This window comes from Juglans regia, chromosome 8 (genome assembly GCF_001411555.2).
Source record: "Juglans regia cultivar Chandler chromosome 8, Walnut 2.0, whole genome shotgun sequence".
NCBI classification, from domain to species: Eukaryota; Viridiplantae; Streptophyta; class Magnoliopsida; order Fagales; family Juglandaceae; genus Juglans; species Juglans regia.
In genome coordinates, this window is record NC_049908.1 from 28,362,139 (window position 1) to 28,378,542 (window position 16,404).

Genomic DNA, 16,404 nt, shown 5'->3' on the forward strand with positions numbered 1-16,404 from the left:
TAGATAAATTTTTTCTGGGTTATGTTTGTTTCTATGGAAACTGGAAAGTAGTCCCCCCAGCTTCGACGGGAATTGTTGGTGCTGCTGCTTCAATTATTATTGTGCAGCAGACACTCACCGCTCTGTGCACCTATTTTACTTGTTTGTGGACTAGACGCATCATTTTCAACAACAGATTTTTACTCCTTACAAACATGCAGAATATATTCAGCAACAGTTTCTGTCTGTTTCAAACTAGCAGTTTCAAAATACTTACAGATGACAAAGGTCTAAAGCAGTGAGCATGAAAGTCTGTAACATGGCACTAACTTGATTGACAATGCTGGTCGGTCTGAGATTCTCTAGACTGCTTTTTACTTCTAACTCCTTTTTTGGACTTCTTGACATTATCCATACGCGAAACCTGTCATTAGTCCCAACACATCGAAGAAAAAAGGTTTAGACAGAAAAATTAATACATGCATACAACTATTCTACGCTGCACTAAAGGCGGCTACAGTGTGTATCCTCACACTCGCATGACTGTACTGGCTACCCGTGTTCTGACCTGTAGAAAAATAATCCAGACAAACACAACTTGGGATTTCCACTTACAATGTGGGATTTCCACTCAATTTTCTCATGCCCCTCACTGACAGTAGCAGGCTGAGAATGACTTTGAACATTGAGGAATATGTGAACAAGTACAGCAGCATCCAGAGCAGCGTATTCTAGCTGCATCCAAGGTATTGTTTCAGTTTTGATGAGATAAATCAATGAATTTAAGACCAAGTATAAATGATTTTAGATCTTAAATGTCAATCATGATCAAATCAACAAAGAGATAACATATTCATAACTCTACCAAAAAATCATCTCTTAAGTTCAGAAGACCACATGCCAATGTCACAATAAGATTTAAGAGCACACCACGTCCCTCTCCTCTTAAAAAGGGGTTGAATACATTTCGGAAAAAATCTATTTGCAAACCAATTGATTGACACACTCAACACTCTACTGATGTGAAAGCCTTACACATCAACTAAGATAACAAAGTATTGGTCTTCTATTTTTTATAACTGTAATGGGTTCCTACATCAAGTGGTGTTTATAAGCAGTAGAACTCTACGGTTTGCTCCCCCTAAACTATCACATGTTTTTTACTCTGCATCCTAAACTACCAAAATCAACACATACATGCAAATAGCACCTTCCATTCAAAATCACCAAATGTGACCGTTGACTGTCAAATTTTAACAGAGGGTGCTATTTGCCATTTATGGTAGTTAGAAGATGAATGCTGTTATTTGCCGCTTTTCAATCTTAAATTAATAGGTATTACACTTTTACCTAAAACTACTAAACTGACCCATTGCATTGAATCCTTCAACTACTAAGAACTAGCAAATAACACATTTGGTTAAAATTATATGGAAAAATAGTGCCACAGCTTTTTTTTTTCATCTTAACTATCATATTTGGATGGAGAGTGCTATTTGATAGTCTTGGTAGTTGGAGGATTCAATGCAGTGCCAGTTTTAGTAATTTGGGGTGTAAAGTAAAAACCCCTGGTAATTTAGAGTGATGTGTATTTGATTAACAAAAAAAGCAAATGCACACCAGAAACCCAGTTTCCCATGTTCCCAATCTCAGAAACTAACAAAAATCTTAGGTTCAAATAATTCTAACAAATGATTTACATTAGAAGGATATGTGAAAAATCTTTTGTACGCAACTATTATGAAATATTCCAGTGTGTAAATATAAGTTGGCTTCAATAAGTTCTCAAATGACAAGCAGTCATCTATGTTTACTATCCACACCATACTAGATATAAAAGAGCTCTTAATAATGCAATTAAATGATGCTCATAATTTATCATCAAAATAACTTGTAAGTTAATACTTTCTCAGATATAATCAGATGTTGGACTGCAAACATGAATCCACGGTAATTGGATGGGAAAGGAGAACTTCTTCATTTCCCTTAATCGGAGTAGGCTTCTGTAATTATCTTTCTTATTCTTCTTCCTCATGCAGTTTGAGGAAGTTACATTGTGATAAAGGAACAAATGAATTTACCTGATTCTGTGTCAAAGGTCGTTGCTCCCAGTTGCTATTCCGTCTTGTCTTGTTCAAACCAGCCCCCAATATTTTCTAGTATAGTAATAATCACCAAGAAGTTATGTCAAATGATTAGGTACTTATTTGGATGTATTGCAACAGCAAACCGAGAGAGAGAGAGAGAGAGAGAGAGAGAGAGAGAGAGAGAGAGAGAGAAGTAAACAGCAGTTTAGATAACATATAATATAATATACAAGAGATAACAGTAGGAGCTCAAATAAATCTATCCTTAATTTACCTTTGCAAGCCCAGAGAGACCACCTTGAGGTTCCTTAAACACATTCTGGACGTCCAGTAACATTTCATATTGCTTGAAACACTCCAGATCTCCATATGAATGGGCCAGCTGCTTTATATCACATTGAAAGTTATATCCTACACAACATTATCAACACCCCCATCAACATTACAAAATAAGCCCAAGATTTTTGTAGTAATGAAATTTCCAACACTCTCATCAGCATTACAAACATAAAGAGGTCTACATCCACATCTGAAAGAAAAAACTATCACCTAATTATTTCCACTTCAATAGTTTGATGAAACTACTTATCAAAAAAAAAAAAAGTTTGATGAAACTTTCCTAGCAGCTGTTTACATGGTCGATTGAAATAAATACAAAAGATCACAGGGAATGCAAGGGTTCTTCTGTCCCTCCACATAGAGAATTCTTTTTTAACATATTATACAAGATTTCAGAAGTCAGGTAGAGAACTTTTGTAGACAGATTTGTATAAAGCTTCACAAGTCATTGAACCCTAACTTATGCATTTAGATTTCTCATACCAAGTTTTAGAATTCTAGGAGACTGCAAAATGCAGGCCAGACAGTTGTCTAAAATGTCAGGCACGTCTTCGAATAACTTTATCAGATCAAAGATAAAAACCATCTTTTCAGATGCAATCTGCATGATAGAAACCTGAGACATGGAACAAAGCTACTGTTAGAAGGGAAAAATACAGAACTAAAATAGAAGGCATTATCCAGATATCATAATGGCAAAGAAACAAAATATTGCTAGCAACAGACATAATAATCATTCATCAGATTGCAGATGATACTGATAGATGTGCCATGCTAGTATATACATCCCAGCACACAAGGTCTTTCTTGTGATAAAAAAGTATTGCTCCACAAAGAATTAAGAAGATATTTCCAACTCCATTGGCATATAGATTCAAATGGTCTAATGGGAGCAAGAATTTCCAGCTACACCTTGTCCTTGAGTTTCTACCTTCCGTTGCATTATATGCACATGGAGGAGATCATATTATTGAAATTTGAACTGGGTTTCTGCTTAATAGCAGAGTACTTGGTGAAGTAATATGTAAATTTAGACTATAACAAAAGAAAAAGCAGTCTTCTGCCATAAGCCAACCATAGATAAAGCCCACAAAACATTCCAAGATCCAGAAGAGAATTTTTCTAATCCAAGTTGAGCAAAGAAAAAAAAAAGGAACCACTTGTAGTCGTTTGGGAAGTGAGATGAGATGAGAATTCTGTGAATAGTAATGAAATGGTTTGAATTAAGATGTTTTATTGAGTTTTGGGAAAGGAGAGAGAAAAGTTGAATAAAAATATTAAAAAGTTGAAATATCATTAGAATATAATTTTTAACATTATTTTTGTTTTGAAACTTGAAAAAATAGTATTGTTTTTTGTGTTTTGTTTGGAAGTTTGGGAAAGTTGTAATGATTAGGTAATGATTAGAGGAAAATTTTGAATATTTGAAATTGGAAAGTGTTTGTATTTGAGTTATATTTGGGAATGAAATTATGAGAAATTTTGAGATGAGATCAACTCACTTCCCAAACAAGCCCTTAAGGTCCATATTTAGGCTATATTTGGAACACAAACTCATCTCAACCAATCTCAAATCAATCATAGATAGGACCCACTACTTTTTCAACTTCCCATAAAAAGTTAAACTCATCTCAACCTACTTCATACATTTAAACACATATCTCAACATATTCACTAATAAACTATCTAAGATCATCTCAGCATCCAAACGCAGCCTTAGTATGCCAACCAGGAAGTGCATATACTCAGGATCCAGTAATAAGAGAGCATCTATCTAGTAAGGATCCAGTACAGAAATCCAGAGAGATACTTATCCAGGAAAAAAAACCAAGAGAGAGAGAGCTATCAAGAAAAATGGTAGATCAATCCGATTACCTTGTTTGGTTTGCTGCCTTTTTCATAATTGGGCTTCCATTCACAATCAACACCCACGACTTTACACCCCTCAATATGGCATGTTGCATTTTGCAAACCATCAACATTATCAACCCAAATGATATCTTCCACAACCAATTCATTAAGATGAAGATAGCGACTGTGTAGATGACTTGCCTCTGGCACTATATAACATCAAATAGTGATATATAAGGATATTTTTGTGTAAATTCAACAACAAATTTACAAGTAATAATTTAGAATTGATAACTGAACGCCAAGTATAACAACTTCTCTACACAATATAAATGGCCTCAGAATTTTTTCTTCATGGGATGCCTATCATTTCTACATATAAATTTATAGTTAGGGGGAGAGATTGAGCTTCAAGAAATAGTGGATGGTCCTATCAATACGCAAATGTAAGTAAGCCATATTATAAAGAGCAAAAGGTTGAGTACTAGGATGAAAAATCTATTTAATAAACTTGACTGTCAGAGATACCTTTGACATCCAGAAAACCTTTAAGGGAGTATCGATCACATAGCTCATCGACCTTCTCAGAGTAACCAGCTTCCATAGCCAAATAAACCTTAAAACGTAATAGAATTAGTGTGCAAAATCTAAGAAATTAGCCCCTTCAGAAAAGAAGAGAAGTATTTTAGATAAAAAACAAAGAAAATGTAACTATTGCTCCAAACAATAATTGTAGGATTATTATCCATCTCACAACTTTCTTCCAGGTAAAGTTTTGACACAGTTCTCATCCAAAAGCAAGTAAATGATATACATGTAACTGCGACAATTACTCATGCCAAAAGCTACTGACCAAATATTCAAGAAGTTGTCTATCATCATTTGTCTTTGCCTCTGCAACATCCCAACATCCTTTTTCTGCTAGCTTTTTTAGTGAGCTGTAATGTTGGTGGTATATAAGATTGTGCATATATATAAGATTGTTCATATCCTTGGGGAGGAGAGTGTTGGAATATATGGATTATGAGGAATGCAAATCATTTTTTTTTATCAGTAAACAAGAATTTCTATTGATGATAAATAAAGTTAGGCATGGCCCCGGAATGCAAATCATTCAAAATACCTTTCTTTACACTTGTGATAAACATCTGGAAACTCTTGCTGCAGATTGTTTCTCTTTATAATATCATATGCGTGCTTCAGCAAGTTCCTGTCAATGTATTCCTGAACAAGTACACATAACATTTGCTTACCCATAAATATTGCCCACTTGTCAGCTGCTTTAAATTCTTTGTTCTGTATCATACTAAAGAGAAAAGATTTTCCGGATTGGCGGATGGAAAATTGCTCTAATAGAGATACAGCTGTCATGTATGACTGGGATTCTATCAATTCAAAAACGTAATGCTCAACGAATGTTTTTGCTGCATCACAGCTACTATCAGTCCTTTCCTTTAGTTGGCAAATGGCTTTCTCAACATTATCCAATTTGATATCAAAAACTTCAACTATCTTCACAACAATCCTCTCATCATGATTCACAAAGCCCCCTACAATATCAAGAAATAACTGAGCAGCTAGGTCTTTTGCTTCCAAGGCATCTGTGGGGTTAAGTCCTAATTTTAGGTAACGCCGTAGGGCAGATACTATTAAATGACTGAAGCCTTCACAATATAATCCAAATATGGGCAAGATATATAGACATTGAATGACAAATGTAGCTGGGCCAGGTTGGGGATTGTTATGAAGCACTTGATAAACTTGTTGTTGAAGAGCTCGGAACTTCATAGTTGCCTTACATGTGCCTACGAAATGAGTTCAGTGAGAAGCAAACATGTGAAAGGAAGCATGAAATTAAATACTAACAAAGTTCGCAAAAAGTGGTCAAAGTAGATGCACTAAAGGACCAGCTAAATAATGTCCCAGAGTGATTAATTTACAATGTACAGCTATTTATCCTAGAAATAATGGGAAAATCAGTAAGATCTGGACAATACTAAAGTAATTTGTTAACATCCAGCCTCCAAGCTCCAGTGAGGCCAATTTAAACATCTAGTGAAAGATAGAAATGCTATTCTTTATTTTTCGTTTTGTCATCCTCAGTTACATCGGTTGATGTGACTCTTTATATCTTTATCAGAAACTTATATTTAAGTGCTTGATATTGGAAACTACTTAATATCTGTCACATAAGTGGGTGTGACTAAGGAAGATAAATTTATAATAAGAGTAGCATTGCTGGATGAATTATTATGTCCAATAATAAACCTAAGATCTGACTACACCTCACTGCTGTAATTATAGATTGTAGGATAACAAAATACTCAAAACCTTTCCATTAGATCCAACTTTATGACAACCAGTATCCAAGCAGGATGACATTGGCAGTGATCCAACAAGTAACTGACCGTATTGTAGTAAATCAATATACTAGCTTGAGAACCGAAAGTCATGGTGTGTTAGGGAATTTATAAAGGAATGAATGGAGAAGAAATAATGAGTTAAAATGGACTGGAATGGAATAGAAATGACTGGGGTGTTCCCCTGGTCAATTTGGACTTTATAAAGGAAGGGAAAGAAAGGGAAAAAATTGTGATTTCACAACCAGGTCCTCTTTCTTTTGTGTTTTTCAAGAGAGCGGTAAAAATGATGAAGGGAAAAAAATTCCTTTCTTAAAAGATCTCTCTCAAAACAAGATAAAGGCTCCGCTCCCATCATTCCCTTTCTATTTTATCCCACCCACCCAAATGAGCTGTTGAGGTGAGACGCTATCTAATGAAACAAGTGATGATTGGAAGATACACCATACCATGAATGTAACATTCTTTCAGGAGGTATAAGAATACCACCGGAGAAATGTAGGTTAGATCTGAAAAGGCATGAACCACTATAGTCCCTGTTTGGTCAGTTTTGTCTTTTTTGTTGTGTAGGTCTGTAGGTCTTTCCACCAAGCCCATGCCAGAAAAATCAGTAACGATCCTACAAACAGAATTAAAAATTAACTTGAAATATCCATATCAATTATAAAATTAATTCGGTGCCATAAATCCAGTACACCAACTGCACACAAGTTATGCAACAACTAACTGTCCTCCAGATCATTTAAAGAAAGTAAACAAATCCAGTCCAATCTTAAAAACGGGTCTTCAAAGCCTAGGAAGAAATACAACTCAAATACTATCAATGAGACACAAAATGAAAGTTCCATTGGGAAAGATAAGTTGCTTTTACAATAAGGCAGAAGAAACTCGAATCTATAATAGGTGAAACAGAAATCTATATGCAGATAGCTCCAGAACCTGGTGGATGGGGTTAATTCTTAGCATGTGAGCATTTGAATTCTCAATTACTGATTTTTTTGTTTGAGCCGCCCTTTTTAATATAAATACGTTAGACAGGTGAGCAATGCTAGTGCTGGATTTAATTTCTCCCAACTCAATTCTATACTCTTCCGATTCAGGCTAGAAAGTAAAGCAACAATTGGACCAAAATACATGAACGTAACTTTAAACTAAATAAACTAATAAAAAAAACTTAACATCACAATCATCCACGGCCCACAATAAACTAAAACAGTAAGCACATGCATTAGCAAATGGCAGAGACGTGGCACAAAACAGATAATAATGAGAATAAAGGTCAATCCCACTACGAAGCGCTCATCGAGCATTTCAGGAAAAATTATCTCAAGCTTTTTCAATACAAATTTACACGCTTTTTAGCCTGTTTGGTTCCTGAGAAAACGTGAGGAAAACTTCAGAGCGAAAAAATCAAAACAAATAATAACCCTCCGCTCGCTGCAATGCAATTATCTAGCTTGGTTCCTTAGTTCCTCATCCTACAAAACTCAACCAAAATATCCTTTCCTTCCCTCGGTTTTCTCAGCAACCAAACAACGGAATCGAATGGAAAGGAAGGAAGGAAGGAAAATGTTAAGGCTTAAAAGCGTCGAGTTGAGATTCTCAGGCTTGTAGAATGCAAAACTAATTTGTACGAACAGAAAGACTGGGATAAAGACATTTCACAGCCAGCTTTTCGTTTCGCAAATTTTTCTTAACAACCAAACAAAAAACAAAGTAGACACAGGGAAACATACCGAAATGATTCAATGAAATTCTAAAGTTTCTGAATCTCTCCCCCTCTCTCTCTCTCTCTCTCACACTCTGTGCTGCAATTACTGTTTGAATTTGACTTTATGTGTTAATATGTTTGAATTTGAATATATATATGAATTCATTAACGGAGCGAAAACTCTCAATTTACAAAGGAAAAAAGAAAAATAAAAGGGAGTGATATCAATAAGAAAAGGAAATGCTAAGATGCGCGCGGGCCCACCGGATCTTTCCAGAAAGGGAGAAATTGCTTCTCTCTTTCTCTCTCCATAAACCTCTGTGCATAGCTGCGGTTGCGGCTAACGTGCGCGGGGAGATCTGCAGAGGGCAACGGATGGTCATTTCCGACTTTTTGGTCCCGATTGGCTCGGGTTGGAGTAGATAAGCACCAAAACCACGCTTTTAAGCTCTATTTTTTTCAAAAATATAGTATTTTTAATTCGTTTGTATTCTGTCCATTCAGTATTAGAGAAATCTTATTTATTATTCTCTGTATCATTATTCAATATGTGATTTTTTATTTTTAATATCCTCACGAGCCACTCACATCTACGTGCAGTCTTCACTCACAATTCTTTACGGCAGCTATTCTCGATATACGCACTAGATCACTTAACTCATTACTATCAGATTTTTCAGAATTGACATTTATGGTTAAAAAGAGACAAGTGTATTATTTTCACAAGGTCGTCACATATTTCAAAATTTATTAGAGTTTCAAATAAATTATTTTAGTTTATGATGTCATTTTTCATATGAGAACATCTCATAATATATCCAGTTATTGATGTAAGTTTATTTGATGAATGAATAACGAAACTTTCCCTTAGAAAAAAAGGTAAAAAAATTTTGCTACTCATCATATCCACACACTACACGTTTTTATTTTTTTTATTTTTTAAATTGTTTTGGTTGTATTATTCATTTTTCTACTCTTCATCCATAGATCACACATTTGGTAAGAGAAAAAAAAATAAAAATTTATGTGTAGTGTGTGGTTTGAAGATGATAAGTATAATTTTTCGAATAATAACAAATCACATGTTGATACTTTGTGTAAGAAACAATAAGTAGAATTTTTCATATTTCTATACTTATCTTCATATTTTCAATTACAAAAACAAACCTATTTTCTGATACACCTAACACCTACCCATCCCACAAATTTTTATCATTAAAAAAGTAACGCAGACATAAATGGGAGAACGAGTCATTCCCAGCCTGCTATGGCGATCAGGGTCTCGATCGGTGTGGTATGGAGCCCCTTGCAGTGGTTTGGTGCTGGTTGCGGCTGTATGGTGTAGGTGCATACATCCATAGCAGTCAAAGGAAAATAAATACAGAAAAAATAAATAAAGGAAAACACACAAATTTACATGGTTCGATATTAGGTCTACTACATCCACGAGATTCAAGGAGGGGAAAGAGTCCACTATAATATGTTTGTTTTACAGTCTCTCATAAACTCTCATCCTCAATATACAATAGATATCGAATGTCTGTTTTCTGATGGAGACATCATTGTTAGAGCTCCTATCACCAAGTTGAAGAAGCCCTTATAGAAGTCGAAGTCCCCCTGCAGAAGCTTGGCCAAAAGTCCTTGGAGTCGTCTAGCTCCCCCCTATCCCTTCTGCCCCATCTTCATACTTTTCATTTATGTTCACTCTCCTCTTTTCCTCCTGACACTTTTCTCAGCCTTCTATCCATTCCCTCTCTCTTCTTATTCTTCCCTCCTAATGAGTCCTCCCACCTTGGGTTGGGCCTAGAAAACACTATGGGCCTGGTATATTTTATTTCTTTCATTAGTGTTTTATTATGTATAATTTTACTTACAATTTTACGTAAAAAACTTATTTTATCAGTTTTAAGTTCAAATTTTGAGTTTTAGATTTCATAATCATCAATATATCAATAGTTGACACATCAGCACATATTTTTATATAAGTAAAAATTGTAAGTACAAAAATCATCGTTTGATTACACAAATAAAATGAGATGAAAGTTGAATAAAATATTATTATAATATTATTTTTTAATATTATTTGTATTTTGAGATTTAAAAAAAATTGAGTAAATACAAAAATTATATAAAAAAATTAATTTTTTAATAATAAATCTTAATTTTTTTCAAAAAGAGTACATGAATTTTGTGCACAATAGATTATATCTAACCTTCTGAATTTTATGGCAGAAAATCTAATTGCACCTGAAACGCAATTCTTCTATATACAGTCTATTTGGTGCACGACTTGTGCACCCCAGGTGACGTGGCATTAGCACCTAAAATTATATAGAAACGCAATTCTTCTATATACTGTCTATATACAGTCAATCCCCGATATGTTCGATCATCCCCAACGATTAAGGACTTACTTACATAGACTATAGTCTACGCGTCTTTAGGGAACCCAACTTCTCTGATGAGAATAGGCCGCAGATAGAAGATATATTCTCTCGAAGACTTTTTAAGATGAATGTGGTAGAAGGCCTAAGTACCGGCGACTGACCAAGGCAAAAAGCCGAGATGGAAAGCAAACTATCACATGGAAAGCATGGTCTTGGATTCTTCCCATTTATAGTCCTCGACCAGACGTAGATCCACCATTTCTGCTAGCTCCGAAGCTCCCAACGTGCGGATGTCCTTTAGTAAGGGTTTGACTTGGATGTCAAGAGTTGCCCCCTTTCCGAGCAGAAGGCCTCCATCCCCATGACCGGTTCCAGAGGATGACCATGAAGCTGTAAACATCATCTTTTTTTAGGCTATTCTCGTTTTCAGGTAGTGAAGTTGGTAGCACGGTCGAAGAAAACCCCATCTTTGCAAACCCAAAATTACACAGCTTGCAATTGAGGTGCTCGTCCAATATGATGTTTAAAGCCTTGATTTCGTCGTGTACGATCTGGGGGGCACATTGGTCATGCAAATATTGTAGTGCTTGCGCAAGCTGGAAGGCTATTTTCATGTGTCTTCTACACGAAAGCACAGGCCATTCCCTTTCTGTGCCATAGAGTTTTTCTTGCAAGCTTCCATTTACCACATGCTCAAATACCATGCCCCTTATTCTGAACGAACTGAGGAAGGAGAGGATGTCGAATTAATTGAGGAAGACTTGGAGTCGGAGGACAGAGATTCACAGAACTTGGATATTGGTTATTGTTGTAAAATATTGTGCAAAACACACACCAATGATGGCAAATAAAATAAAATCAGCACAATCAAGAACAAGACGCACAATATACGTAGTTTGGCAAATTGTCTACGTCTACAGAGCTGCAAAAATCTTATCAAGCAGATGAGATTTCAATCACTCAATCTCAACTCACACTCTCTAAAACTTTTTGCTCTCTCACATAATATGCACTCACTAGACAATTATTCTCTCTCAAAATATGCTCAAGCTCGTACAAAACAAGTCTAACATGATATATTTATAGCAAATGGCGTTGGAAACCCTAATCTGGCAAAATCTACGTACTTCACTCGATCGGCGTGTTGAGCGCACCTCAAGCGAACGGCCAAATCAACATTAGCTCGAGCGAGGTGTCAAGCAAGGGTCGAGAAAACACTAAGGTTTGTGTCTCGCTCAAGCTCACTGTCGCACGAGACTCAAGCGAACTCTCGGACTTGAGCTTCACTTGAGCCCACTGTCAAGTGCACGTCGAGCCAACTTCGCTCTTAACACACTATCGAGCCAACTTTCAACAAACACATTTTTCAGTTCTAAAACCAGTTTCCACATATACTCCAACAGTTATAAGCCAGAAGATTTTGATGGCGAAGATAGTGATATTCTGGAAGAACTTCAAAAGCTGGAAAAGTTTGATATGATGAAATCAGATCGTCAAAACTCAGAGAAGTGTTACAAGGATGGTTTTCATGGTGACAGAAACTCTAAATACAAAGACTTTGGTGGAAACGATGAAAAACAAATGGACAGAAAACCCAATTTGTCTCCCGCTCATGCCAATGCGAACCATTTCATTAATCCAGCCATGCCATGTCATTTTCGTGTGCAGTTGTGTGCGAAATCGTCTTCATGTAAATTTTTTTCAGTGGCAAAATTAATAAAGAGAAATGAAATTTGCAGTTGTGAAGTGCGCAAGTACTGTACAATTTCTTTGAAAAAACTGAATGAATATGAGACCCACATGAAACAAATAATTATTTTTTTAATAGTGGACCCTATTTTTTTTAAAGCTATTGTGCAATATTTGTGCACTCTACAACTATATATAGCATCTACCATTTATCACTTTCTTCTTAGTCTCTAATACAATATTAATTGATTAAATACTTGTTTATTAATATATAGATATAAATAATAAATAATAAATTTTATTTCTCTATCCATTTAAATTTTTTAGATAAATGATTATCACCCATGTTATTAAAATGAGCAATGCGCACAAATTTCAAATATACATGTTTTATATAAGGTTTTTTTATTTTTTGTAAAAAATTAGATTCAATTAATAAAGAATCATTTTTTTAATATTTTCTTAGGTATAGTTAGGGGTGTAACTGGTCCGGTTCAGTTTTGGACAAAATTTAGGACCGAACCGGTATGTACCGATTTTACATTTTTCAAAACCGATTACGCACCGGTTATCCTCCTAAACCGATATCTTCGATTTTGAATCTGATCCAGTCCCCTTTTTTGGCTTTTTAAAATGTAAGTTTGTCATTAAAAATCTGTTTGTTAAAAAAAAACTGCTTAAAAAAATATGCTATGATTAATAAAAATAATGTTTACTGCACTACAATTACATATTACAATTACACAAACACAATTACAAAAATCATAATAAAACAAATACCACCTAACACACCTCTGATCTAAGTGATCATTAGTCAAGTTGGCCCAAATCAAACACATCTCTGATTTACATGCCATAATTCATTAATCAGTTTACGTACATGTCCCCCACATGCTTTCACTAACAATCTAACATTGCACTTTCGGATAATTTCACAGTCACAATCACAAAGTCATAATAACACAAACACAATCACAAAAATAATCACAAAATCCTAATAATTCATATCAGGTTTCAAACATAATCACAAACATCATCTACCAGATTTCAAAGTAATTTCACAAACACAATCACAAAATCCTAATAACACAGACACAATTACAAAACCCTAATGATTCATATCAGGTTTCAAATTAATTTCAAATAACTTAAATAAGTGAAATGAAAAAAAAAAGGTAGAAACATTACCGTAAGGAATCGACGACAGAGAGACGTGAGGGGAGGTTCGACGATGAGAGTGAGGTGAGGCCGTAAGTCCATGAGGGTTTGGTTCTTATGTGTAAACTGGAGACTTGGAAAGGAAACGACGTTGTTTTCTATCAGTATTAGTAATGGTTTGGTTCATTTTTTATTTTTTTTAAATGATCATTAAAAAAAAAAATTATGATGGTTTGGGAAAATTTATATATATTTGTAATCCATTTAATACATAGTTATAAACTATAGTGATTTAGTTATAGTAATTATTAGACTATATAATAGTATTAATATTAGATTATTAGTATTTTTTTTTTTTTGAGTAAATAGGTGTCAACCTTCATTAAGAGAGGACTTACAAAGTTGATTTGAAAAAAAAATCAATTACAATCGTTAATAACTCCCCAGTACACTTTCATAACTGACATGGTCTAGTCCAGACGGTAAATCTCTAAAGACCTAAATCTTTAGAGAAAATACCCCCTCTGTCCACGACAGAGATTACAAAACCCCATACCCCGACTAAGCAGGATAGGGTGTACCAAACCCCAACAACCCCGTCAACGCGGAGGGGGGACTAATACTCCATTCAGACCAAAGTCCGACGGTACTAATTTTTTTGGATTTTTATTAACCTAGAAACTACATTACACAAAGAAAACTACAAAGAAAAAACACTGCAACAAAAGAAAAACGGAACATAGGGGCTGCTGTGGCTGTGGCGCGTGCAGTACACGCGCCACTCTGGGAAGGGAACCGCCAGTCGACCTTGGAGATCCCGGACTCACAGACTCCAGAAACGCCGCACGTGGTTTTGGCAGAGGGCTCCCAGGTGGTGCGTGGAGGCCACGCGCCGATCGACGCCGAGACTTCGAGCTGCGCGTGCGGGCTAAACGCTGAGACAGTAAATCTTTAAAAGATCTAAAGACGTTAATCGCATTTGTTTGGCATTTTAAAAGTCTGTTTTCAGAAAAATTACATTTTTAAATCAGTGTGTAGAGTATGTATAGTAAAGTACAGTTTATATAGCATAATTCGATTTAAAAGATAAATTTTAAATTTTAAATTTTACAAATTAAATATTACCGTATAAGTTATATATGCAGATGATGTGTTCTACACACCAATTTTGATAACATAATAACTCACGTTATTGTCAAAGGTTTGTAACCTGATTGGCATAATCATCAATCTTTAAAATAGAAGTCTGGAATTCGAAACCCTCTAAATTTAATGACACACATCATGTAAGCCTAAAGAATTTAGTATTCTTGGTGTATGATTTTAATGATTGAAGAGAATCTTGAATGCCTCAAGCACGATTATATTCTTTAAAGAATAGCGACAAATAAAATTAGAAAAATATTTTTAAAAGAACAACCGAGTAAATAAATATTGTTCCTTTAAGTAAGAAAATATGCAATGTTAAATAAAATTCATCATTTGAATTAATTTTTATTGACATGTGCTAATTACGTACTTAGATGTTGGGTGCATTAGATGGTTATCATCCTGAGCACGAATACTTTATGAACATGATTGATTGAGGTTAGTATATAATTAATACCACTAAATTAAATTCATTTTTATATAGATTATTGATTCACATCTGACATGACTGAAAAAATGATAGAAAATAGGCTTCGTTTGGAACCAAAAATCATCTCAACTCATCTCAACTCATCATTACAACTTTTTCAAATCCCAATACAAAATATAATAAACAATTCAACTTTTTCAAATCCCAAAATAATAATAATAATAATAAATAATATTCTAACAATATTTTATTATCTCAACTCAACTCAACTCAACTCAACTCAACTCACTTCAACATCCAAACGCAACCTAAATATCATTACAATACAAACCCACAATTATTGTTTTTTTTTTAAATATTATTTGAGCTGATAAAAGTTATCAATAAAAGTAATCGATTAAATTATTTATTTATTTTTCTTAAGGAGTAAAAAAGTGACTATTAATGAATTAATATTTTTTTTTATTTTTTAAAAATGTTTAAAGATATATAAAAAAATGATTGAAATAAAAGGAAAAAAATTAAAAAAATACATTTACACTTATCGGTCAAATTTTATCGGTTGATCATTAGTCTTAATAGCATTACCCTTTTTTTTAAGTACAGTTATAAACTTATAATACAAACAATTGAATAAAAGAGAAGATTTAACCCCTTGCAATATTTGATTTATAATTTATAATTTTAATTTTATTTTTAAATTTAATTATATTATATAAATATTTTGCTAAGTGTTATCTACACTGATTTGTACATAAAATTTCTCAAAATGAGTAACGCTACGTATAGTCTCCAAATAGGCATTGCATTATAAGTCTAGTTAATTTTATTTTTAAATTTTTTTAAAATTACAATAATATCCTTATCAAAATAATATTTTTTTCTATTTAATAAAGGATTTGCATATACAATTCTTAAATAGAGACTGTAAATAATTTTTTTTTTTTTTTTATCCATACATAGATTTGTTTAAATTATTTATTTATTTGTGAATAAGCACATCTTCAACCTTATCTCCAAAAAGATATTAAAAACAAAAAACAAAACAAAACAAAACCTTCTATATTAATAGCAAACGTTAGTTTCTCAAGAGTTTAAACAATTTAGACATTAATAAACTATTCATTCTACAACAGCAGGAAAGTTGACCCAGTACACCAATGTAATACACCAATCATTGACGTCATAATTTATTGCCAACATTGGGTTGCATTTATCCAGCTTTATATATTAAAATCTCATAAACTCATATCATATAATTATT

At 34.0% G+C, this 16,404-nt stretch overlaps 1 protein-coding gene across 2 annotated transcripts; it reads right to left on the reverse strand.

Moving 5' to 3' along the window:
- Positions 1–8,729, reverse strand: LOC108987763 (exonuclease mut-7 homolog). 2 transcript variants are annotated; one of them, XM_018960767.2, is made up of 11 exons: positions 8,592–8,729; positions 7,066–7,235; positions 5,380–6,061; positions 5,110–5,194; positions 4,785–4,872; positions 4,281–4,465; positions 2,889–3,021; positions 2,341–2,477; positions 2,061–2,135; positions 595–714; positions 1–403 (listed from the first exon to the last, which is right to left on the reverse strand). In XM_018960767.2, exons 1-11 carry the CDS (start codon positions 8,708–8,710, stop codon positions 305–307), a joined length of 1,893 nt encoding a protein of 630 aa, XP_018816312.1. In that variant the 5' UTR covers positions 8,711–8,729; the 3' UTR covers positions 1–304. The 2 variants fall into 2 exon arrangements, with proteins under 2 accessions (XP_018816312.1, XP_018816313.1); XM_018960768.2 differs by lacking the exon at positions 8,592–8,729 and adding an exon at positions 8,353–8,515.
- Between the last annotated feature and the right edge of the window lie 7,675 nt (positions 8,730–16,404).

What these genes read in the sequence shown, in the direction of transcription:
- LOC108987763 (XM_018960767.2), bottom strand. Translation starts at nt 8,710, where the DNA reads ATGACCATCCGTTGCCCTCTGCAGATCTCCCCGCGCACGTTAGCCGCA. An exon ending in AGGTTTTCTGGATGTCAAAG is followed by an intron (nt 4,466 to 4,784) that starts GTATCTCTGACA and finishes GATGTTATATAG; the next exon opens with TGCCAGAGGCAAGTCATCTA. An exon ending in GTCTCTCTGGGCTTGCAAAG is followed by an intron (nt 2,136 to 2,340) that starts GTAAATTAAGGA and finishes TTACTATACTAG; the next exon opens with AAAATATTGGGGGCTGGTTT.